General features: G+C 43.0%; 1 protein-coding gene across 1 annotated transcript in view; it reads left to right on the top strand.

Annotated features, from left to right (window-relative positions):
• Kiaa1210 (KIAA1210 ortholog) overlaps positions 1-26,001 on the top strand; it is a 53,143-nt gene that overhangs the window by 21,451 nt on the left and 5,691 nt on the right. Inside the window, exons 5-9 of the mRNA XM_050121954.1 lie at positions 1,372-1,527; positions 16,060-16,239; positions 19,595-19,700; positions 21,394-23,731; positions 23,945-25,890. Coding sequence (XP_049977911.1) covers positions 1,372-1,527; positions 16,060-16,239; positions 19,595-19,700; positions 21,394-23,731; positions 23,945-25,890 — 4,726 coding nt within the window. The remainder of the gene's footprint in view (positions 1-1,371; positions 1,528-16,059; positions 16,240-19,594; positions 19,701-21,393; positions 23,732-23,944; positions 25,891-26,001) is intronic.

Here is a 26,001-nt window from a genome sequence, read left to right as displayed (position 1 = left end):
CAGCCCATGTAATGAAATGTCTCTCTGTACTTAGCTCCTTCACAGTCAAAAATTTTAAAGAAAACACAATGTACATAATCCAGACTCTCTGTGAATTTTCCATTTTTACGTGGCTTATTTTTCTTTATTTCTTTTAATCTCTTAGATTTTATTTATTTATATCTAGTCTCAATGGTACAGGCTTGCTGAGCATGAATCTCTAGATTTTTCTTTAGCATTCCCAGAATGCTAAAGACCTTAATTATATGAAGACAAGAAGTGAATATTGTTAAGATCCAGGCCAGAAGATTCTTGGAGTAAAAGGACTAGAGATTATATATAGTGTGGAAGTCAATCTCAGATCATAATAAAGATTTGCTTCTGTAAGCACTAGGCTCCAAAGACACGGCCAAGATTCAAAGAAATATCAGAATGAAGCAAGATTTCTAGACAGAATGCAGAAGGTCCTCAAACCAAGACTCTGGCTTTAATTAAACATACTTCTGACTTTGTTTGGGGATTGGCAAAAGTGTGTAGAAACCCAGAGGCAAACCCAAGACTGCTGGTCATTGATTTCAGTGGGTATTAGAAGTGAAGGCAAGAAGGCAGGAGATTCCTTCTTGAACCTATTTCTCAGTTGTTATTTTATACACACACACATTTATATATACATACATAAATAAAGGTATACATACATATAGACAATTCATGTCTACACACATACACACATATATGTATACACACACACATCCCGATGACTAAGCATCCCAAATTTGAGCCTGTGGTGGCCATTCTTATTCAAACTACCACACAGCACTTTCATCTTAGACACTGATCTACAGAGACTCCAAGGGCATTGCTCACATTCAAACACATGTATACACACACACACACACACACTCAACATGTGTGGGTGTGCACGCATTCAAGGCACATTTGTAGTAGTTAGAGGACAAATTCACAACCTCAGCTGTCTATTCTTGCCTTTCAACCCCCCTGGTTTCAGCCAGGGGTTCTTTGCTGTTTTCCATTGTATACATCAGGCCACCTGGCCTGCAACTTTCCAGAGATTCTCCTATCTCTGACTCCCATCTTGCCATCGGGGCAGTGGCATTACAGATGCTTCTGCTACTCATTCTAATTTTTACATGAGTTCTAGAGATCTACACTCAGATCCTCGTCTTTGCTACTGAGTCATCTCCCAGCCTGTATTAGAATTTATTAATTTTACATAATGCTAGGTTTTATTATGACATTTTTATATGTTTCATTTTTTTTTCTTTTTGGCCTGTCAGTCTTTCACCTGGTTAAGGAACAAAGGACACCAGTAGCCGGGGTAGGGGTGGGGGAGAAAAGCCTAAGCTTGAACTTCTTCTATTCTCCTTTTAACAGATCCCACCACTGTGCTCACGGAGACTCAGTGGCTCTTCCAGTGTTACCCAAGCTAAGAAAGACTCGAAGGACTTGGAAAAATACTTTGCCAGAGACCAGATATCCAAGAGCTCCTCAAAGAAGTTTCCAGCAGACCGCTCAGCAACATGGAGCAAGGTGAATTTTAGTTCTGCTTTCAGGGATAAGTTTGAGGGTGGCCACCCATCAGAGGCATCATTTCTTGTTCTAGTTTCTGTCGCCATGCCTCAACTCCAGGGGCAAACCAGAGTGGTACTTTGGGAAAGAAACTGCCACTCTTGGTATTTGATTTGCATCAAAAATGGTTTACCTTTTCCATTTAGTTTTACAAATCAAATAACCACCAGTTTAACTCATAAACAATGGAAGATATTGTTTCTGAAATACACAATAGTTTGTGGATATGTTCAGTTGTTTTATGAAAACTAAAATAGAGATTCTTTAATGAATACCACTATACACTTTTTCAATTAAAAAGTCAGAGATTAAGTAATACAATATTATTTCCTAACTGTCTACCATAATAAAAGGGAGTTGGCACACTAGTGGGCATTCATGCATAAGTGCTTTGTATGTTTAGATCTGCCAACCAAATAGTATCCATTCACAATTGGCAAATTAGTAGATTATAATCATATTAACAGCTCCATTCTCAAATTAATTTGTGTTTATCTTAATTCACTGTTGTGAACTTAAATTGATTTAAAATTTGGAACCATTAATACTGGGAACTAAAAGACAGGGTTTCTCTGTGGCTTTGGAGCCTGTCCTGGAACTAGCTCTGTAGACCAGGCTGGTCTCGAACCAGAAACATAATTTATACCAAAACCAACTAGCCTGCTGGAACAACGCTATTTTGTTGCTAAAAGATCCTGTAAAAGCATCTGGGCATGTAGCCCAGTGATATTATACCTGCTTAGCATTTGTAAGGTCCTGACTTAAAAAAAAAAAGGTTGCATAAAGAAAAGCAGCCTTTGGCTACCGATGTCAAAAAACTAAGTTAGACCAAAATTAGGTTTGACTAAAGTTAAAGCACAGACTGATAGTAAGTGAATGGGAAATCATTAATTTATGAAATTAGGTTATGACTATTTTCTGGAGAGCACCACTAAATCAGATGGGTTGGAATGGGCAGTCTGAGTTGGTGGAAGGATTAGATTGGAAACTACTTTTTATTGTGGGAAAATGTGGTTCGCATAAAATGAATCATGCAAACTATTTTAGAGTATGATTTGGTGGGGTCATGAAGCCCACCATCGCTATCTAGGTCCAGAGTTTGTTTGACTCTCCCAAATGGAAGGCTGTGAAGCAGTGGCCTCTCTTTCCTCTCTTCTATCAACTCCTGACAGCACCAATTCAATTTCTCTGTCTTTCGTTTTCTATTTGATAGGCGTGGAATGAATACTATGAGGTCTTCGTAGATAGCTTCTTTGTTGAAGCATATTGGTTTTGAAGTTCATCCATGTTGTGTAGCATGTATCGGAGCTTCATTCCTGTTCAAGGCTGAGACGTTGTCTTTTGCTTGTAGGTGTCACACTTGGTTTAGTCATCAATCCTTTTGTGGATGTTTGTGTCTCAAAAACAAAACCCAGACCCTCAAATCAAACTGCGTGGAGGCAGGTTGCTATAAGGTAGTTATTGGGCCGTCAGCTAGAAGTGAAGTCTTTGGTATTACAGTGTATTTCCTAATTATCCTCAGACATGAGTGGCTCTGCCCTGTCATGACGCCACACTTGTTACTTTACTATGGTCAACCCAAGGGGCGTGCAGTTGGCAGCAAGCAGTTTCTAAAGAAGCGACTCTCATAGGCATTGGGAAATAAACTAGCCTGGGTAGAAGATTCTTTAAGCAGATAGATTGCTTACCCATTCTGGCCCCTAACTCCTATTCCCAAATGCTTCCCCATATCCTTCTCACCGAACAACAAGCAGAAAACTAAACAGAGTAGAAAACACCTAGATAAGTCAGAGTAAACAGTGACTAAATCTCTGCTTTTTGGAGCGATTTGCAGGCTTTTTCTTCTCTCAGCTGCTTCCCTCTGCTGGCGGAATGGGGAAATGCATGCCATCAATCACTGCCCTAGGTGCTCAGGCTTGCTTTCCCTGAGCGCCCTGGGTTGGAAATGGGACGCTTGCTTAAGCAGTTGCCTCTGCAGTTTCTTCCTCCCACAAGTCCTTCATTGGAGAGTGGGGTCCCTGGTATGTTTCAGCTCCAGTCTGGGAAACACGTAGTTTCCTCCCGGATTACCGCTCCCCCCCCCCCCGCCCACTTGGCGCTCCCCCCACCCCGACTTAGGCCTCTACTCTAGTACGAGGCCTCCAGGTCTTTACATTAAGCAAGAAAAGCAGTGAGTACCAATAGGTATCTCAGGATGTCACATATGACATGCGACTGTGTCTGATCGCATTTTTTGTCATGCAGAGGAATCTAAACATCCCCTAGTAGATATTACTACTGAGCAGGGCATAATTCACCTTACACTTTAACCAGAGGATCTCCTTGCCTAATGCTTCCCATCACCCCATCATCCTCAGAACTTTGGCCATCTCCAGCCATAATGCAGTGATGGAACTCTTTCTTTTTCAGTGTTGCGTTTAAGAGGAAAAAGAATTGTATGGTAAAGAAATCACACACACGGGACCAATACATTTTCTCACTTGTGAACAGGGTGGAATGGGTTAAAGGAACAGAAGATTAAATAGCCCAGCCTCAGTCCCACTGAAGGGTAAATGTTTCTGTGGTCACATGTTGTAGGTTAGGTTGTTTTCCGTTCTTCCATTATTTCAACTACTGGAGTTCATTTAGATTGCTGCCCAGCTGCTTCCTTCAATCTCGATTCTTGTGTTATTTTTGGCAGTTTTCTTCATAATTAATTCACTCTTAATGTTGATCAGTAAGCCTCTGAAACTTAGAGCATTCCTTGTTAAGTTCATGTGATTAATCAGAGGAGAGTGGAACAACACCTTCCAATTATCACATGGAAATTGGCAGTTTACAGAGCACTTGGTTTTCTCTATAAGACTTTAAGATATAGCCAGGCGATGGTGGCGCACACCTGTAATCCCAGCACTCGGGAGGCAGAGGCAGGCAGATCTCTGTGAGTTCAAGACCAGCCTGGTCTACAGAGCTAGTTCCAGGATAGGCTCCAAAGCCACAGAGAAACCCTGTCTCGAAAAAACCAAAAAAAAAAAAAAAAAGACTTTAAGATATAAAAGGAAAGATGCTATCTGCCCATTTCAGATGAAACAAGGGAGGTTCAGAGAGGTAAGATGACTTGGACAAGGCCACAGAGCTGATCGGTGATAAGCTGAGATGTGAGCCTGGGATCCCTACCCATATTCCATAGCACTTTCCATTGAGCCATGTGACAGTAGCAATGACATTGTTTATTAGCTAATACAATAGGGAAGCTGACAATTATCTCACCTCCAACATGAATATGGAGTAACACAGGGGGGGTTTCTTGTATGAATGGCACTGTGCCAAGCACTTCTCATGGATCATCTTATTTATTCTTTGCAACACCACATCAACATCTCTATTATTGCTTGCAACTTAAAGAGGTTAGGGAACTTGAGTCAGGAAATGATACAGCCAGAACCTCAAATTAAGAGCTTTTTAATTTCAAATAACCTGTGTATGTGCATGCAAACACACACACACACACACACACACACACACACACACACACGAAACCCAGGGCTTTAGGTGGAGACTGCTTGTTCGTTTCCCGGCTACTCAGACTTAAATAATCACACAGAAACTATATTAATTATAACACTGTTTGGCCAATGACTCAAGCATATTTTTAGCTAGCTCTTACATCTTGAATTAACCCATTTTTATTAATATGTGCATCACCATGAGGTTGTGGCTGACCGGATAAGGTTCTGGCTGGTATCTTTCTCCTTCAGCAACTACATGGCATCTCCCTGACTCAGCCTACTTTCTACGTAATATCTCTCTGTTTGGATTTTCTGCCTGCCTGCATTCTGCCATGCCATAGACTGAAGTAGCATTATTCATCAACCAATAAATCAACACATATACAAAAGGACATCCCACATCATTTGCTCTCTTCTGTCTAATTAAAAAGGAAGGGTTTAACTTTAACATAGTAAAATTACATATACAAAATAGCTATAAAGCAAGAATTATAGTTACAATATTTAGTTCATTTACATGTGGAAAATACTCTATCATCTATCCTATCTTTGTGTGTCTAAAGCTTTATATCTAATTTAACCTTTATAATAACTAAGGAAAACTCTTTAAAGACCCCAGAAGGATATAATATTACCTAAGTAATCAGGAAATACATTGTAAACAACTTCCAAAACTCTAGAATTAACAGAGACATCTTGCTGCCTGGACAGTCACGCAAAGTTCCTCTGCAATTTTGGGGCGTGCATCTTCAGCCTACAGGCCCATAGTATCTGGCAGACTTTTTCGTGAAGCAGGAAATTTGAAAGACTGTTTTGCCTATCTTGGCAGTTTGTCAGTCACTTTCTTCTGTATCCTGCAGAATGTCTGGCAGTTTTTCTGTGAAACAGGAACCCTAAAGGACAATCCCATCTTTTGGAAAGTTTAGCAGTCACTTTTCTGTGGGTCCTGCATGTCTAGTTCATACAGCATACTATCAAGCAGTCCAGGCAAGAGTAGTTTCTTGCCCAGATGGCTAACCTTGCCACATTGAAGACAAATTACATAACGAATTTCTTTAATGTCCATCAGTCTCTCTGAAGTAATCGGTGCTGCCAGAAGCAGACATGTCTCACTGTTGAGAAAAGTTTAAGTTTTTAAAACCTTTTAAATGCCATGTTTTGTAGGTCTTTGAAAGATCTGAAGAATACCTATCCATTTGAAATATATCTCTGTATATCTAGAAAACCTAACATGACTATATTCCAGATGACTATTGATTAATCTGTAATTCTTAATCATTCATTACATTTTTACATGAGTTGCACAAATATTACTTTTACTGTCTCTTTAAAGACGTTGTTTTATTGTAGTAGGAGTGGCAGGCTGTGTCCCGCCACCTGGCTAGCTTTACACCTGAAATAATTACACAGAAACTGTATTCTTTTAAACACTGCCTGGCTCATGAGTTCTAGTCTTTTATTGGCTAACTTTCACATCTCGATTAACCCATTTCTATTAATGTGTGTAGCACCACAAAGTGGTAGCTTACCAGGAAGGATCTTAACCTGCGTCCATCTTGGAGAGGAGAGCTACAGCGTCTGCCTCACTTCCCTTCCCAGCATTCTGTTCTGTCTACTCTGCCTATCTAATTTCTGCCCTATCAGGCCAAGCAGTTTTCTTTATTAATTAACCAATGTACGTAACAGATAGATAGAAGACCCACCTACATCATTTCCCCTTTTTATGTTTAAATAAAAAAGAAAGACTTTCACTTTAACATAGTAAAATTACATACAGCAAAACAGTTATAAATCAAGAATTACAGTTACAGTATTTATATCTATTTTATCTTTTATCATAACTAAGGAAAACTATAACTATAGCTAACCATTCTTCAACTCCATCAAAGACTCCAGAAGAATATAATATTACCTAAGCAAACAAGAAATAAGCAACTTCCAAACTCTAGAAATGACAGAGACATCTCGCTGCCTGTACAATCACCCAAAGTTCTTTTGTACCGTTGGGGCATCCATCTTCGGCCTACAGGCCCATAGTATCCAGCAGACATTTCCATGAAGCAGGAAAATTCAAAGACAGTTCAGTCACTATCTGCTGTGTCCTGCAGAATGTCTCGCAGACTCTTTAATGAATCAGGAGCCCCAAAAGACCATCTCACCTTTAGGCAAGTTCAGCAGTCCTCTCTCTGCGGGTTCTCTGTGTCCAGTTTATGCAACAGTCCAGGCAAGAGCAGTTTCTTGCCCAAATGGCTAACCCACTCCATAAGGATCCTCTTCGATGTCCATCTTCCTCTTGAAGTAGATTGGTGCTGCCAGGAGCAGACGTGTCTCATTGTCATGAACAGCCCTAAGTTATTAAAACATTAAATGCCATATTCTGCAGTCTTTGAAAGATATGAAGAATGCCTATCTAACTGAAATATATCTATGCACATCTAGAAAATCTAACTAACATGACTACAAGCATGACTATTATAGATGATTATCCAATAATAACCTATATTTCCTAATTATACATTACATTTTTAAATGAACTACACAATCACAATACCTTAACAAAGATCAGAAATACATAGACATATAACAAAATTAACCTTAACTTAATACCAATAAAGCAAAATTTATACCAATGTAAATTATTCATATCTATATCATATCCCCCTTTAAATGTAAAAGAACATTTATAAACAATGTTTGGGAACATGGGTGCAGTTTTTTCTCTCCAAACTGCTTCCTGCTGTATGGGGGCGCTGTTAATCAGGTCTTTTATGGTGTAACCTGTGTGCCAGGTTCATCTCAGTCGGCAGTTGAGTGAAGTAATTTTTTGAGGGTGTTCACAGCAACCTTTCAGGAGGGCGTGGTCTATCATAACAAATTTGGATAGAAGCAATCTACAAGGTCTCATCCTCTGTGAAAACATAAGAAGACCCTCTCCAAAGCATCATATCCTTAGATCCAAATTCTGACGTCATACCCTTATGATATCCATTCTGGTCTAGCTTGGTAGCCCATATAATGAAATGTCTCTCTGTACTTGGCTCCTTTACAGTCATAAATTTTAAAGAAAACACAATGTACATAATCCAGACTCTCTGTGAATTTTCCATTTTTATGTGGCTTATTTTTCTTTATTTCTTTTAATCTATAACTATCTTTACTCTGTCCCTTTAAAGACTTTACCCCCCTTTTTTTAAATCTCTGTATATTTTTTTTCTCTCTCTCAAGCCTGCATACATTCATCCAACATTGTGACCCATTTAGTGGTCTTTTATGTCTGAATCTGTCCTATTGTGAATCTGTAATTTTTTACTATCCAAAAGCACTTCTTAAAATGTTAAGCACTTCTTAAAAACTTAAGTTGCGCCATGTAGAGATAATACTGTACCTCCTGTTTACTGCCAGTCTAAACCTTAATTGTGCTGTTATTACAATAATTACGATAGTTCCTGCCTGAGACCAGCACAGTTCAGCATGGTGGAGCTACTTGTGCCTCTGAGTCACTTGTGCCTCTGAGCTGCAGAGCGGAGGGCTGCTCTGGATGTTGGCTCCACCTCTCTCCAATTTCAAAATGGAGGACATATCATTTTCTACTAGCTCTGGGCCGCCAGGTAGGAGCCGCACTCAGCACTTTAACTTTGATACTGAGCGTTTGGCACAGAAACTCTTTTCATCCAAGTTACAGCCAAATCTGACACGCAGAGCACTGTGTAGTCTGAAAACATCTCTCTGTATGGCAGCAGGAATCCACCATGCTCTCCAGCCTGCCTAAGTCTGATTCCGCCATCTGCCCAGGCAGGAAGAGCTGAGCCAAGGGCATGGTCTCAGTTACTTTCTTCCAGATCCCGAGCAGGAACACAATCATCCAGTCCCATAAAAGCCATTGAAATGCTTTATAGCCAGAGTTTGCACTGGCAGCACAGCCCCAGGAAGCTGCATTTTAAACCTGCGCAGCTTTTTTCCTCCTACAGCTGCTGAGTCAGGAAAATTTCTTTGTAGCATGCCACCCACAAACAGCAAAAAGCTGTGTTAAACTCTGTTTTTTCTATGTTCAAAATTAAGCTCTCTCAGGTTTTATGTGGAGTTCATTACCACCTTGGAGCACCATTCTGTAGTAAGGAACTACTGTAGCGGCGGGCTGTGTCCTGCCGCCTGGCTAGCTTTATACCCGAAATAATTACACGGGAACTGTATTCTTTTAAACACTGCCTGGCCCGTTAGTTCTAGTCTCTTATTGGCTAACTCTCACATCTTGATTAACCCATTTCTAATAATGTGTGTAGCACCATGAGGTGGTGGCTTACCAGGAAGGATCTTAACCTGCGTCCATCTTGAGAGGAGAGCTACAGCATCTGCCTCACTTCCCTTCTTCACAGCATTCTGTTCTGTCTACTCTTCCTATCTAAATTCTGCCCTATCAGGCCAAGAAGTTTTCTTTATTAATTAACCAATGAAAGCAATAGATAGATAGAAGACCCACCTACATCCTTTTTTTCTCTCTCCTAAGCCTATGTACATTTTTAAGCACACTGTGTCTCATTCGGATGTCTTTTATGTCTGAATGTGTCCTATTTTGTATCTGAAATCCTTTTCTGACAAGCAGCATTTTAAAATGGTAAGCAGTGTGGTCATGGCAGCCCTGGATCCTGGCTCCACCTCTCTTGGCCTTTAACATGGTGGTGGTACTTCACTACCAGCTATGGGGACCACTGGGTGAGAGCCATGCTCATCACCTCAACTCTGGGAAGCAGTTGGCCCATGCCACCATCAAGCAACTTGTAGCATTCTGCCCACAAAACCAATTTAAGTGCAGGAATTCTCAAAAGAACCAGAGTTTATGCTGGGAAGCCTTCCCTTAAAGAAGTTGAGCAGGTTTTTTTTTTTTTTTTGCCTCTAATACTGAGTCAAGAAGAATTCTCTTAAAGGAGTTGTGCCTCTGATTGCTGACAGCAAACAGAGCCTATCTGAAAAAAAAATGCATACCAAGAAGTTGTACTTAACTTTTTTTTTATGTCTAGAATCCTTTTCCAAGCTCTCTCAGATTTTATGTGGATGTAGTCATCCCACGTTGGGTGCCATATGTAGGCAGAGACTGCTCATTCATTTCCCTGCCACTCAGACCCAAATAATCACACAGAAACTATATTAATTACAATCCCTATATCTCTGTTAATATTTCCTGCTGCTTTTATTCTCCCCTGGCATAGGCCAAAGCAGTTTTATTCATCAACCAATAAGCAACACATATACAGAAGGACATTCCACACCACAGGGCCTTGTTTGATGAAACCTCAGGCTAACAGTTCCCAGATTTTCCAATTTTTAAAGGTTGACTCTCATCACATAGCCTAGGTTGGTTATGCACTCCAAATTCTCCTGCTGCAGCCTCTCAATTGCTTATAGACAATGCCACAGCACATGACTCTTATTCTTATTTAACACAAGACACGACTTTTCTCCATCCTGAGAAACAGACCCAATTGCTCTCTCTCTGTTAATCCCAAAGATACAAAGAGAAGATACAACTCAAATCACCATGGCCATATAAAATAAAGGATGTTTTTGTTTTCATGTACATGGGCTGCCTTCCCCTAAAGTGGGGTTCAAGAGGTCAGCATTGGATGCGAGGAAGACAAGGATTGTTTACAGCTCAGGGATAGGGGGTATAGGAGCAGAATATAAGCATAACAAGTTAGTCATAACAAACACCTGAAACAAAGACATGACTGCAAGATGGTCATATCATGGTTGTCATGGTAGTCATAGGTGGTCATATAACCTTTTAAAACAAAGATAGGGTTGTAAGATGGTTATAAACAATTTTTGAAATGAGGACATAATTACCATTATTGGAACAGGAAGTACAGAATCATTTGTCATTAGGGTTACAGGTGTGGCATAATCCAACACTTGAAAACATAATAAATCATAAGCAGGAATGAACCTAGTTTGTCTAAGATGGCTTTTAAACCTATGATGGAGGCAGGCTGGTTGTTCATACCTCTTCACCAGTATCTTATAACTACAAAGAAAGACATGGAAGTCTAATAACACACAGAGAAAATGATGTAGTTGTTGAAACAATGACCTAAGGATTCATTATTGAACGAGCTGCTTCCTCCTGTGTCTAGATACTTGACAGGAGGGGAAATGGGACTGAAATATGTTTTATTTTTTCAAAGCACCCCATTAACCTAGCTAATAACAAGAGTGTTCAGTCCAGTCACAACAAACCAGTATTGAGGGATCCCTTTGCTTTTCCCAAAGCCCTAACTAGCTTTCTTCCCCAGGAAGGATGTCCATATTCAATCTCCTTACCCACAGATGTGAGGAAAACACCTCCATCTACCTCAACACTGTGCACACGGGTACAGTTAGTGTGAGCTGGTCTGAGTTCAGATGGAGGAGCTGGGGAAAGAGAACTAGAAAAAGGAGTTCCATCCCCTTTCCTCCCCTTTCCTTCCAGAACCCTACCAGAAGGGGATATGATTTGCTCTTCCTGGGTAACTCACACTCTCTTATGATTGACTCCCTTGGTAACTATTTTAGGGAGACACTAAACAATATGGCTAAGGGTAGAGATGAGGCATAAGAAGGAACCAGAAGAAATCTGTAGATTCCTCTAAGACAATTGATGGGATTATTTAAGAGCTCCATGTGCTTTCATTTGAAGATGTGCTAGATCAGTTGTCAGGTTTTATTCTCCACTCTGGCCCTAAATTATCTATCATAAAAATCAGAGAGTCTGTTAAACCTTTTGAAGGTCCTTCGTCTGATATTCTTAGCCTCCAGATCTATTTTATTTTGTTCGGATACTGGGTATTGAACTCAGGGCTTTTCACATGCTAAATCTATGCTCTACCCCGGAGTTACACCCCCAGCTACCGTCAAGCCTTGATATGTCCCCCAAATGTACATTTCAACACTCACTTCTAGATGATTTTAATATGGGGGAGTCCCTGAATCCTTTGCTAAGAAATACGGTCCAGAACTCCAGAGAATATACAGTTTGTTTACACCACTGGTGGGGTAAAGGAACTATGTAAATATAAAGCTATGCCACTTCTACACAACATACTGTGAGCCTACGAAAGAGGCTTTGGAGGCTAGTTTGAATCATATGTCTGAGTACAAGGCCCCATAGTAAGGGGATTTTTCTTTGTAGTTTTTAGTTCGGGTTGGAGGATATATGTAGGTCAGGACTTAGATCAATGAGAGTTGACCTAGTACAAGAAGACTACTGGTTGGGGTTAAGTTTGATAGCTTCTTGGCTTTGACTGTGATTGGGAATAAATGAACTCCCTCTTCTATACACCCAGTTTGGAAAATTACAGGTTTTTCCCTGGCCTGATCATTCTGTTGTACTATAGAATGTCACTGTAGCAAAGAATGCTATTATGTAGTTGTTCATACTGCAAGGTATGAGAGATCAGTTGAATGAAAAGTGGTCTATATTGTTTACTATTTTCACACCCTACGTTCACTTTCATACAAAGCAAGTTGCAAGTTGCATGGTATGGTATCCTTTTAGTGTTCTACATCTAGATCTTTTGGTTTTTCTTTTTTTTTCTTGTTTTTTTTTTTTTTTTTTTTTTTTTGGGGGGGGACAGGATTTCTCTGCGTAACAGTCCTGGCTGTCCTGGAACTCACTATGTAGACCAGGCTGGCCTTGAACTCACAGAGATCTGCCTATCTCTGTCTCCCTAGTGCTGGGATTAAAGGCGTGTCTTTTAATTGGAAACAGTGAGGTCTTGGCATGACTAAAATGACCCAGGAAACAGAGGCGCTTGCTCGACAAATCTGATGGAAGCTTTTAACAATTAATTCACCAGTTAAAATCATTGCTTAACAACAGCTATGCACTCATACACAGAGAAAGTGTATATAAAAAGTATATATTATAAGGAGTATACTCAGTATAAAGAGGCAAAACGAGGGGTGGGCAGTTAGCACATTTCTGATCATGTCATCACAAGGAATTGAGTTTGACCCTCAAATTCATTTCCAAAAAAGGAAAAAGAGAAAGCCAGGTGTGGTGATATCGAATCATAGCTCTGGAGAAGTGGAGACAGGTGGATCTCTAAGGCTGGCCAGCTACCCATACCTAGCCTACGTCATGAGTTCCAGGCCAGTGAGAGAATCTTTCTCAAGGGGAAAAGGCAGTTAGCACTCAAGAAGCAACATCTGAACTTATCCTCTGGTCTCTGTGTGCATGCTTGTTCACAAAGATGCACAGAATAAATAAATTGATAGATAAAGATAAAAACTCTTCTTTATGAAGTTCAAACTGTAATGGCGGAATACGGGCAATGAAAGAGGTTAGAAAGGAAGCACATAAGACAGTGGTGAAAGTGTCAGGGGAAAGACAATGTAAGAAAGAGGACCCTAAAATGTCAGAGCTGGAGCTGGGGAGATGGCTAAATGGGTAACATTTCTTTCTGTACAAGCAGGAGGACCCGGCCTCAGAATTTATGGAAAAACCAGGTGTGGCAGCGCCTGCATCTGTAACCTCAGTGCCAGCAGGAAAGGAGCAAAGACGGATGGTTCCCAGGGGCTCACCAGCCAGTCTAGGCAAAATGGCAAGTTCTAAATTCATTGAAAGACCTTTTCTCAAGAAATAAGATGGATTGTAGTTTGTTTGTTTGTTTGCTTGTTTTTACACTCTGGGGGCCCATCACCCATCTCCCAAATAAATACATGGAGACTTATCCGTACTTATGAATGCCTAGCCTTAACTTGGCTTGTTTCAAGTCAGCTTTTCTAATTTAAACTAACCCATTTCTCTTCTTCTGCATTTTGCCTCTGAAATTTTTAACTTTCTTTATTTGATATGCCTTTATTCTCTTATTAATCCGTGGCTGGTTGTGCGACTGGGGGATTGGCCCCTCGCATCCTCCTCTCCTTCTCCTTTTCTTGCTCCTTGCTCTCTCTTGAGCCTAGATTTCTTCTCCTATTTATTCTCTCTGCCTGGCGGGCCTGCCTTGCTATTGGCCGCATGGCTCTTTATTAGACCAATCAGATGTTTTAGACAGGCACAGTAACACAGTTTTAAAGAGTTAAAACAAATACAGCAGCAAAGCAATTCGCCACATCTTTGCATCGCTAAACCAATGCTCCACCACATAAACAGATGTAGCACATCTTCAACTAATATTGCACAGCAGTGGGGAGGGACAGAGAAGGACACCTGATGTGTTGACCTCTGGCCTTCATGGGTGCATAAATGGGCAAGGCTCCCTGCATGCACATACATAGCACCTCCCATACACACATAAGTGATAAAATGTTCAAAGTAGGTTGGCCTTGGAAGGCTTCCATGAGAAGACAGATTCTGAGCAGAGACTTACTTAAGTGAGGAAGGGAGCTAGCTACGTGGACAAGGTGGATACCAGACCCATCACCATCGGTACAAAGTCCCCTGGAGAGCATGCTGGGATTGTTTGAAAAGAAGCAAACCAGCAGTGTGTCTGGATCAGTAAATGGTAAGAAGATGAGGACAAAGGAGCAAGAGGGGGATACAGTCACGTGAAGTTAACTGGGGCATAGATGGTACTCATACACTTGCAAGAGCCAGAGCTATGAGATGGTCTTTCTGAAGTTCAGAACAGCAAAGCACGAGATGTCATTCCATGTGCTGAGCAGTCAGCTAGTGATTGTAGGCGATGGTTTAAGCCAAATAAACTATACTGGGGAGGGATGTTTATAAATTAATGGATGAAGTTGCATAAAGAAGTTAAGGAAAGCCAGGCTGTGGTGGCACATGCCTTTAATTCCAGCACTCGGGAGGCAGACATGGACAGATCTCTGAATTTGAGGCCAGCCTGGTCTACAGAGCGAGTTCCAGGACAACTAGGGCTACACAAAGAATCCATGTGTCGAAAAACAAGTTAAGAAGAGCTTGGGGCCTCGGCTAATGCTGTGTGGTTGAACCCCCAAAACAGCTGCAGTGTTCCTTTAGATTAGAGGTAAAGCCAGAAAGGCGATCTCTGTTTATCAGTACCCCGACCCATTAACACTGCTCAGTCCCCCCACACTGAAATCACAGACCATAAAAGGACCATAGCTAAAGTCTCGAGAAGCAGCTGAAGATATCCCCGTGTCAGCACACAGTGTTCGTAGGCAATGTGGCTGCATGTAGACTCTGCCTCTTGCCAAGGGCTCCCTGGTACCATGCCACTCTACTTCGAAAAGGACTTAGTGGATAAACACAAAAGGAACATGCTGTCATGTGCTGCTGATGTCTGGGAGCAAACATGATGTCCATTACCTGCTATTCAATGTGACTTCTTCGCAGGTACTTAGGAGTAGGTGACCTCATGCATGTCTCTTGAGGGTATAGAAAATGTTATGTCCATAATCCTCCAGGGGACTATTTCAAAGTTCCTACCAAGGGATGCAACCAGGTGCCCCAGATCCAAATAGTTTTGGGAGATGGAACCAACCACAAGGAGGACAAGGCTATAGGCTCTGCCTATGCTTCACTGGAAGTGGGAAAAGTCAGTTCCCAGAGTCTTCCCGTCAGCTTTGGACCCACAAACAGTAAATATAAAGTTAGTGTGCTCTCTATGAAAACAGAGCTTGCAAAGGGGCCTTCTTCCAACTGGATTTTCTCCATGCACTCCAATACAGCAGCTCCAGAGCTCACGGGGTTCCTTTCGTACAAGGTTGCGCCTGGCTCCCTAGACAAGTGTCTTCCTGTCACTAAGAAGGGAAGATGGGACACGAGAACATGCAAGGATTCCACCTCATAAACTCCACTATGTGTTCCAATTGCGAGGGCAACAGGACACCCTGGTTGCTTCCGGAGTGAGGAAGCACTCCAATTTCTTCCTAGTTCTCACTTTACAAAGGACCCAAAGTGACATTTGCACAGGAAGGGGAAGAAAAGAGGGCAGTCATGCACGAAAGGGTTCCGTAAGCCTTCCTCAACAAGGAAGAGGCACCTCTGGCTTCAAGGGCAGAGCCAGTGTCTGCATGGATTGAGTCATGTGTTTTTCTCACCCTCCAGAGCGGCTTGGAATTGTTCTCGGAGCTTGATCTCTCGCAGTCTTCTCAAAGCAGCGCTCAGCGGCTCTCAGGGTTCAGCACCCCAGCCACCTCACAAGGCTGCTTGGATTCTTCTGCTGCTAAACACAAGATCGCTTTAAATCCCCGGAAACAGAAGAGGAAGAAGACAGCTTCCTCTTCTGTAAGTCTTCTAAGAGATTCTAAGAGAAAAGACGAGTTCTGACCTGTGCCCTCTGCTGTTAAGGAAACTCTCCGTGTATAGATGTGTCCCGCCTTTGAATATGGTGCCATGGCATTGTTATCTACAAAGTTCATGCTTCAGAACCATGCAACTGAATTTTTTTTTTAAAAAAGACGCCCCAAATATCAAGCTTTAAGTTTGTGGCTTTGTGTTAGGCCACATTCATAGATACCCTTGGCCACATGTGGCCATGTGCTGCCTGAGGGCCACAGCTGGACACAGTTGATGGGTGATCCACACTCTTTAGTAGGGATAGTAATGCCCATATATCACTGTCCTGCCCTTGATGCGTGCCGTGGGTGAGCAAGCTTGTGCTGACTGCGTGAAATGTCCCGTTGATTTGAAACTTCTATAAAAGGGAATGGGGGAAAGCAGAAACAGAGTTAACCCCGTTCAACCTACTTATTGGTTAAGTGCCTGGAAATCCCTTCAGTCCTCTCTGCAGAGAGTATTCAAGCCTAGCATGGATGAAGATTCATTGATTGATTGAGCGTATGAGACCCATGAGCTATAAACTGCTGCGCTGCTCCACTCTTTCCGAGACCGGGCTTTTGGCAATTCCAGTCATTCAGAATTCAGCCCTTCCAAAGACCTCCACACGCTGCCAAATAGTTCTGCATGAGTTACTAGCAAGTCAAGCTATATTTAGGCAGATCTAATAAGTTAGAATCATAGCAAAGAACTCTGGAGAGATCTCTCAATGGTTGCCAGCTCATACTGCTCTTACGGAGAACCCAGGGTTGGTTCTCAGAACTCATGTCAGGTGGCCCACAATTGCCTGTAACTCCAGCTCCAGTAATCCAATGTCCTCTTATGGACTCTTTAGGTATCTGCAGACCCATGTGCACAGACCCACACAAAGACACAGCACATACATATATCTAAAAACAAAACAAAAAAAATTTAAAGTATTCTCTTAAAATCACGTGTTCAAGGCTACTCCTCACTTTCTCTTCTACCGGGTTCTATCTTTGATCCACTTGGACTTGAGTTCCGTGCAGGGTGGTGGATGTGTCTCTTTTTGCATTCTTCTATGTGCCGACATCCAGTTATGTCGTACTATTTATTGATGATGCTTTTTTTCCCATTGTATAATTTTGGTTACTTTGTCAAAAACCAGGTGTGCATAGGTGTGTGGGCTTATGTCATGGTCTTCAATTCAATTCCATTTATCCATCTGTCTGTTTTTATTCCAATGCCATGAGGTTTTTATTGTTATTACTCTGTAGTAGAACTTGAAATTAGGGATGGTGATCCTCAGGAAGTTCTTTCATTGTATAGGATTGGTTTTAGCTATCCTGGGTTTTACTGTTTTTCCATATGAAGTTGAGTATTGTTCTTTTAAGGTCTGTAAAGAACTGTGATAGGTTTTGATGCAATAATTGAATCTGTAGATTGCTTTCGGTAAGATTGCCATTTTTACTGTCTTAATCCTACCTATCCAAGAGCATGAGAAATCTTTCCACTTTCTGATATCTTCTTCCATTTCTTTCTTCAAAGACTTGAAGTTCTTGTCATAAAGGTTATTCTTTTGCTTGGTTAAGGTTACCCCAAGATGTTTTATATTATTTGTGGCTATTGTGAAGGGTGCTGTTTCCCTGATTTCTTTTTCAACCTGTTTATCATTTGTATTGAGGAGAACTACTGAGTTTTTGAATTAATTTTATAACCAGCCATTTTGATGGAGATGTTTATCAGTGTAGGAATTTCCTTGATAGAATTTTTGGGGTTGCTTATGTATAGCATCACACTATCTGCAAATAGCAAAAATTTGACTTCTTCCTTTCCAATTTATATCCCCTTGATCTCCTTTTCATGTTAACTAAAACTTCAAGTATTATATGAAATAGATATGGACAGCCTTGTCTTGTCTCTGATTTTAATGGAATTGCTTTGAGTTTTCTTCATTTGATTTGAGGTTGGCAATCAGATTGTGGTATATTGCTTTTATTATGTGTACATATATTCTTTGAATCCCTCCAAGACTTTTTATCATGAACGGGTTTTGAATTTTGTCAAAGACTTTTTCATCATCTAATGAGATGATCATGTGTGTTTTTTTTTTCCGGATTGTTTATATGGTGGATCACATGACAAAATTTTGTATGTTGAACCATCCCTCCATCTCTGGGATGAAAGCCTCTTGGTCATGCTGGCTGAATTTTTTGATGTGTTCTTGGATTTGTTTTGCAAGTATTTGGTTGAATATTTTTGTATCAGGGCCCACAGAGACTGCACCAACAGCTAGGGAACCTACATGAGATTGACCTCAGTCCTCTGCATTTATGTTTCAGTTGTGTAACTTTGTGTTCTTGTGGGACTCTTAACATTGAGGACAGAGGCTGTCCCTAATACTTTGTCTAGCTCTTGGGACCCTATTCCTCATACTGGGTCACCTTCCATGGTCTTAATGCATGAGGAAGTGTTTGGTCTTACTGCAACTGGTTGATACCTATGAGAGGCCTGCTCTTTTCTGAATAGAAAAGGAGGAAGAGTGTGTGTGTGGGGGGGGGTGGTATGGTTGGGACTATGAGGGGAGGGAGGGGAAACTGCAGTTGGGATGTAAAATAAATATATAAAAATAAAAATATCACATGTGTGAGGACCCGAGTTTGGTTCCCAATACCCATTTAAAAAGATGGGTACAAAGAGAGATCAGTGGAACAATGACACATACATAGACATGTCAAAGTGACTGGGACAAATCTTATGATGCCTCAGCCCACCACAAGTAACTACAGACAGCTAAGAAATACTAAGATTGGGAAAAGTAGTCTTCCCCAGGGAAAAGCATACCAATTAATTTACCAAATGATCAGCCCTGAAAACATACAAATAAGCAACATTATATAGATCTAACAGGTAATATTTAGGAATATTTGTGCACACATAATATGTGTGGGCATATAATGATAATTAATGAAAAAAGAGACCATAAATGTGAAAGAGAACGAAGAGGGGGATGTGGAAGGGTTTGGAGGGAGGAGGAGAAAGGGAAGAATGTTGTAATTATATCATAATCTCAAAAATGAAAATTATAAAAGATATCTCAATTTTGCTTTTAAAACACAGATGAAATATGAATTGAGAGGGCAGCTCTCAACTGAGGAGCCTAGGGGCCAAAGCCTATTCACGTATTGGGCCCCATGGACACCTACCCATCACTCAAAGAGGCAGGCTCTCCACTATGTGAACCTTCTGGCATGCTGCCTCTGCCTTGGTCACTTGTGTAAAGATCTGGGGAATATGGCAGTCAAAATGAAGTTTTTTGTTTTCCTTTGAAATTTTGTTTCAGACCAAAGCAAAGCAGGAAAAGCAGCCTGCTTCACTGGTGACTAAAGAAAAGGCCACAACCAAGACAAAACACACCGACCGGAAGGAGCACAAAAGGGACAGCACAGGTTAGAATCCCTTCACTGCCCGTCCGTGGATCTCGGTCAGTACAGTGTGCTGGGAGGATAAACAAAAATGCCCTCTCCCCAGGGCTGCTATCCTGGGGCCTCTTGTGTGTCGGATACACACAAGTGAGCTGGAGAGAGGGTTCTGCAGCTAAGAGCGTGCACTGCTCTTCCAGAGGACCCCAGTTTGGTTCTCAGCATTCAAATAAGGCAGCTCACAACTGTGCGTAAGTCCAGTCCCAGGGGCATCTGACACTTATGATTTCTGTGGGCACCTACATGTATGTACCCATACCCAGAATTAAAAAATAATGAAAGCCTATGAATGTATTAGGGCCCTGGGCACCTCACCACAAGCCAGGGAGGCAGGTTGTCCACTGTGGGAGACTCTATGTGACCCTTCTGGTATACTGTTTGCTGCCTATCTCAGTAGGAAAGGGTTAAGGACCCTCTGTGAGGTATATTCCCAGATGCATTACTTAAAAAAAATCACAAAACAAAACTTTTAATTAAATTAAAGATATGTTTACAAAAGTATGGCCCGAGATTCTCCTCCTAAACCGTCAGAAACAATGGTTTCTTTGTGGAAAAGATCACACATGTTTTTTTAAATTTTTTTATGATTTATTTATCTTTATGTGCATTCGTGTGAAGGTGTCAGATCCCCTGGAACTGGATTTTCAGACAGTTGTGAGATGCCATGTGGGTGTTGGGAATTGAACCCCGGTCCTCTGGAAGAGCAGTCAGTGCTCTTAACAGCTGAGCCATTTCTCCAGCCCCCACATGTTTTTTTTTATCCTATCTAAATGAATTTCCAACTGGAGAAGCACGTTGTTTGTAAATGTGTTCAGTTCTTTCAAATGGCTTTGCTTGCTGAGTTCTGTGGAGTGCAGCTAGTGATCGCCTATTCAATGTTCTTCCCCGACAATGCAAGAAGATAGGAACAATGGAACTGGCTCCCCCGAATTATTCTCGTAGGAGTCACAGTTCTCTTCCAGTTTAGAGAAAGTGGTTGCTGTTCCACAGGAAGGGCCTGATTTAGAAAGAACACAGGCCCTAAATCAAGGAGCTCTGTGCTGTATGCTGCAGATGCAACCACTAGGTGGCGCGTCAGACTCAATGTCTGTGAAGAAGAACCCAGCACAGCGGGGGCTGTTAACTTAGATCAAACTGAGCTATAGAGGAAAAAGTCCCGAAGGAGTACCTCACAGATGCAGGAGGCTCACAAACATCTGTAACTCCAGTTCCAGGGCATCTGAGGTCTCTTCTGGCCTCTCCAGACACCAGGCACACACATCGTACAAAGACTTACATGCAGGCAAAATATCCACATCCACACAATAATAAAATAAAAGTCATTCAAAAAGAATCCCCCTTGCTCCTGCTCCAGTTAGGGTTCTCAAATGTAATCATTGTTACAAAAATCACCATTTGTCTCCTTTGAATCTCACACTAATGGTCAAGCAGACCATTGGCATGCTAATGACCCAGTCCAAGACTATCTGCTCATAGGATCGAAATTGCCCTTCACTAGAAACATTTTCCATCCCTTAAAGCTGGCAGTGAACAAGGGAATGTCTCCTGCATAGTTCCATGTTCATATCAGGGAATTTGGTAGCAAACATAGCTAGGGGAGAGTGGTACTTTTTTAGGAAGTCGAAAGCACACACATCTTTCCTTTTTACATTTGGTACAGGGCCTACAAGCCAGGAGCAGAGTTACAAACCTGACTCTCAGGATAAGAAGAAGACAAGACATCAGTCTCTAAGTACTGATGCTGCCTCCAGCACAGGCCACTCTGTTTCAGGATCCCATCCAAGAAGACGCAGAAGAAGATTCAAAAACGAGTTGGGTTTAGTAGAGAAAGACCTTCTAAAATCCACGAAAGAATATGACCTGGCTGGGAAAGCTGGCTCCTCACCTACTGAAGATTTGATTGGTAAGGAGCACTCTTTCTTGGAGCTTTGTCTGGAGAAGCAAAGCACAGAGCAGAACCCAACTGCAGAAGCAGCGGTTACTACTCCTCAGAAGATGTCTTCCAATAAAGGGAATGTGAAGGGGAAAATGGCTACCATAGATGTTGAAGCCCAAAGAACACCAGCACCACAGCCTACACCTACACAAGTGGCAGAATTCACGGTGAGCAGTCCACTACTCAGCCGTAAAGGAGGGTTTTCTGAAGGCAAGAAGAAAAAGGAGAAAGCCAGTTCACTGATAAGACAAGCATCCACAAGCCAAGAAGAGGCCACTGTCTCGAGGACAGCGGAGGCCCAAGCATGTACGCATCCTTCTCAAGTCCATGGAGAAGAGAAAGAAGCATCCAGCCTTGCTTTGCAAAAGTTTCTACCAAGAAAGGAATTAGCCTCGGAGAGCACAACTTACCCCAAAGGGAGGCATCCCAGAGGTGGCCTTCGGGCCTTTTCAGCAAGTGTTTCAAGCACTACAGCAGGAGATGATGTGTCTATGCCCATGTCGCCTCTTCCCCTCAGGAGGTGGCCACCTGCAGGGGAAATCTCCACCGATTCATACAGTAGTTCAGAGTATGAGAGTAGTTCTGAAGTGCAACTGGGCTCCGCGCATTCTTTCCAGCTTCTGTGGAGCCCTCAAGATGATGATGTCTTCCTCAAAGCAGGAAATGCAGATGCCGAACTGAGCAAGACAGGGTGGCAGCAGCCTCTCAGAAAAGCCAAAGCTGGAGCAGTCTTCTCAGAATCAGACTGTTCCTCAGACAATCAGAGAAGCTGCGAGATGACATCTGCCCAGTCCTTCCAGTCCTTGGACGAGTTTGAAGGATGCTCAGAATCAGCAAGTTTTATCATCCATTCCGTCTCTGAAGAGAAGTTGGCTTCCAGGAGATATTCCCAGGCCTTGCTGGAGTCTGAAGAAAACGAAGTCTCCACAGAGTCAAGCAGTTACTTTGAGAAGTATCACAGTTCTGAGGATATGAGCAGCTCGGAGGAAGAGCAGCCTCCTGAACCTTTCAAGCAGGCCCTGGGTCAGTCCAGAGACCAGCAAGAAGTGTCCCCAGTTTCGAAGAGCATCCCAAAAGAGTGGAGTGGTTCTGTCAAGCCAGTGCACCCCGTACACACTTCTCCACCCATTGTGAGCCCTGGTACTCAGCAGCACCTCCCCATTTTGGGGAACATTTCTGGAGCACAAAGCAGTCCCGTGGAGTCACTCCCTCCCAGCCGCACTCGCAGGTTATGGATGAGCCCTCAGTCTGAGCATCAAGTGTTTGCAGAGAGCACTGCTGTTGACTGGGACATTTTTATGCAGCCACCATCCCCTAGAAAGGCTTTGAAGCACCCAGCGGTGCACACCATTGAGCAAAATATCCCCCCAAGTCTAGACGTTTCGACCATGGGAGAGGCAGCTTCCATGGAGGCCCTGCTTCTCAGACACCACTCTCAGCCCCCAATTAGACCAGGACTTGAGCAAGATATTGCTGCAGGCCCAGAGCTTGGCACTTTTGAACAATGTGTTGCTGCACAGTCTCCCAGCTACTCTTCTCAGCCTTCAGTGGGACCAACCATCCAGGAAGAAGTTTCACTGGGTGCAGAAAGTGCTGCCTTTGAGGGAAGCCATTTTATGGAGCCCCTGCTTCCTCAGCATCTTCCTCAACCCCTGTTGAAACCCTTCACCCAGCACCAGGCTTCGACTTTTGAAAGAGGTGTTCCTATGGATTCAAGGCTTCTGGCACAATCTTTCCAGCCATGGCTGAAGCCTCAAGGGAAGCAATCTTTTTCCGGTTCGGAGAGCACAGCTTTCGAAGGGAACTCTTCTATGGAGCATGTGTCCCTGTCCGTTTCCCAGCCTATGAAGCAGCCGTATCAAAATGTGCCGTTAGAATCCGAGGCTGTCGCTGCTCAGGTCATTGCCATGGGCCCACTGCACACCAAATATTCTACTCATTCCTTACTAACTCCTCAAAGTCAACCAGTCGCAGAAAGTACCTCAGTAGAAGGTGCCTCTTTGGTGGAGCTATTGCCTCCTCAACCCTCAGTAAAGCCCAAATTCCAACCACAGATGACCCGAGATCCAATGCATGCTTCCACTCAAGGGGGCAACCCTATGGAGTCCGCACCTACTCAACATATCTTCCAAACACAGCCTGTCCCTAAATTTAAGCAAGTGCCTACAGGTTCAGATAGTCCTGAGGCCCAAGAGATCATGTCTGTACAACCAGGTTCTTCCAGAGGCCCTTCCCAGCTATGGGAGACTCCTCCTAACTTTGAGCAAATACTCCCTGGCAACGCTCCTGCTGCATGGGCCATTCCTATTCATCCACCAGCTCCCAGAATGCCTTCTCAGCCCTTGATGGGATCAGTAGTCCGACAGTCAGCCTCCACAGGATCCATGAACACATCTATACAACAAGTCGCTGTAGAGCCATTGTCTCCTAGAAACCCTTTGCAGCCATGGCCAACTTCTCCATTTGAACAAATCTCTGCAGCCCCAGACAAGGCTACAAAAGCAGCATGGAGCATTCCTGTTGATCCACCAGCTCCCAGAGAGCTTTCTCAGCCCTTGATGGGATCAGTAGTCCAACAGCCAGTCTCCACAGAGTTAGTGGCTCTCTCTGTACCACAGAGCGGCTCTGTGGAGCTCATGCCTTCTAGATTCTCTTTCCAGTCAAGTGTAGATCCAGAGACTTATGCGGCAAGTGAGGGAGTTTCTCCAATTATGAAGCCTGGAAGACATCAACTCCCAAGAAGCACAGAATTCAAGGAAGAAGTTTCCTCAGATTCATTGGGAGCTTCTGGAGAATGGGGCATTCCTATCGAGCTAATGCCTTCAAAATATGGACCTCATCCATGGTTGGGTCCTGAGTCTGAGCGCCAAGCCTCCAGTCTAGAAGGTTTTGCCAAAGAAGGGGACGTTTATAAGGAGGCATGGATTCCCAGAAATCCTTCCCAAAGCAGTACAAAACTTCAAGTCCAGAAGACATCCTCAACGTGCGAGAGTCCTTCTTTTGAGGAAGGCATTTCCTGGAAGCCACCGCCTCCCAAAGTTGCCACCCCGTTCTTAATGAGTTCTAAAGTTAAGGACACGCCCTCCAGTCTGGAGAGTGCTGATGAGCAAGACAGCTCTAAGAAACAACAGGCTAGAAGCGCTCCTTCCCAGTCCTTTGTGAAATTTATGGCAAATCAAATCTTCGCAGAGAATACTGCTGGAGAGACGGCCATTTATGGAAAACGTGTGCTTCAGAATCGAAGCCGTCCTTCCAGATCTTTGGTGAAGCCTAAACTGGAGGAGCAAGCGTTCTTACAGAACTGGGATAAGCCTAAGGAAGACACCACTTTGAAGAAGCTGCCCCTGAAGCAGCCTCCGCAGTCGCCCAGAAAACCCAAAGAGTCCCAGGAAGTTGTGTCATATTCTAAGGGCGCCCCTGGGAAGTGGAGCAGCTCTGCAGTGGACAGTTCTCAGTCCCTGGGAAAGCTTGAAGACAGGAAGAAAGTCTCGGTTTCTGTCAGTTTTCCCGAAGAGTGGAAGAGGTCCGAAGTCCAACCGCCTTCCACACAGCCTTCTCAAGGCTTCGATGTAGCTAGGTCGCAGCCACCGGTTTTATCAACAGCTCCTGCAAATGTTCCTGTGGAGTGGCACAGTTCTGAGGGGCATCGGCCTCCCGGTCAGTCTGCTCAGGCTTTAGTGATCTCTGACTATCAGCGACAAGTTTACGTAAGTTCTAGTGCTGCCACGGAAGGAGCCACTTCTAGGAAGAATACTGGCAGCTGGTCCATGCCAAAAGGCCCAGATTCTACAAAGAAAACCATGAAAGACACACAAGGCTATGGGGACTTCATTAAAAGCACCCCAACTTCCGTTACCAAACCTGGCAAGTTCACTTGGGTTCTGGCCCAGAAAGCATTTGCTTCAACTGGCGCTTACTCCAAGGAGGAAGTTCCTCAGCGCCGTGACGAAAAAGAGTGTTCTTCGTTTCCCTCCACCAGCAAGTCTGATGTCGAAAATGTTTTCGGAGTGCGACTGCGGAGAGTCTCCCAGAAGAGTGGGAGCCCAGAGCCTATCGCGCCGCTTGTCCCAGCAGGCAAAGAACAGACAAGCAAAGGAACTCCCCAGGGCTTCAGCGGAGGCCATGAGAAGTCCAGCCAAGCACTTAGCTGTGCGCAAAAGCAAGGAAGCAGGCCCAGATCTGAAGGCATTTCCAAGAAGCCAACAGTTTTCCGACCTCCAGGTGAGAGTTTTGTCTCTCCAGAGAGAAGACCTGTAAGGCAAAGCCTTGGATGAATGGGGCCATGGACTCCGTGGCCTCTAGGTTTCCAACTGTATGGCTTTGACAGAACTA

Source organism: Alexandromys fortis, unplaced genomic scaffold (assembly GCF_014885135.2).
Source record: "Alexandromys fortis isolate MF-2015 unplaced genomic scaffold, M_Fortis_MF-2015_v1.1 scaffold_189, whole genome shotgun sequence".
Taxonomy (NCBI): domain Eukaryota; kingdom Metazoa; phylum Chordata; class Mammalia; order Rodentia; family Cricetidae; genus Alexandromys; species Alexandromys fortis.
The sequence above is the reverse complement of the archived record's forward strand: the minus strand, read 5'-3'. Positions and strand labels throughout refer to the sequence as shown.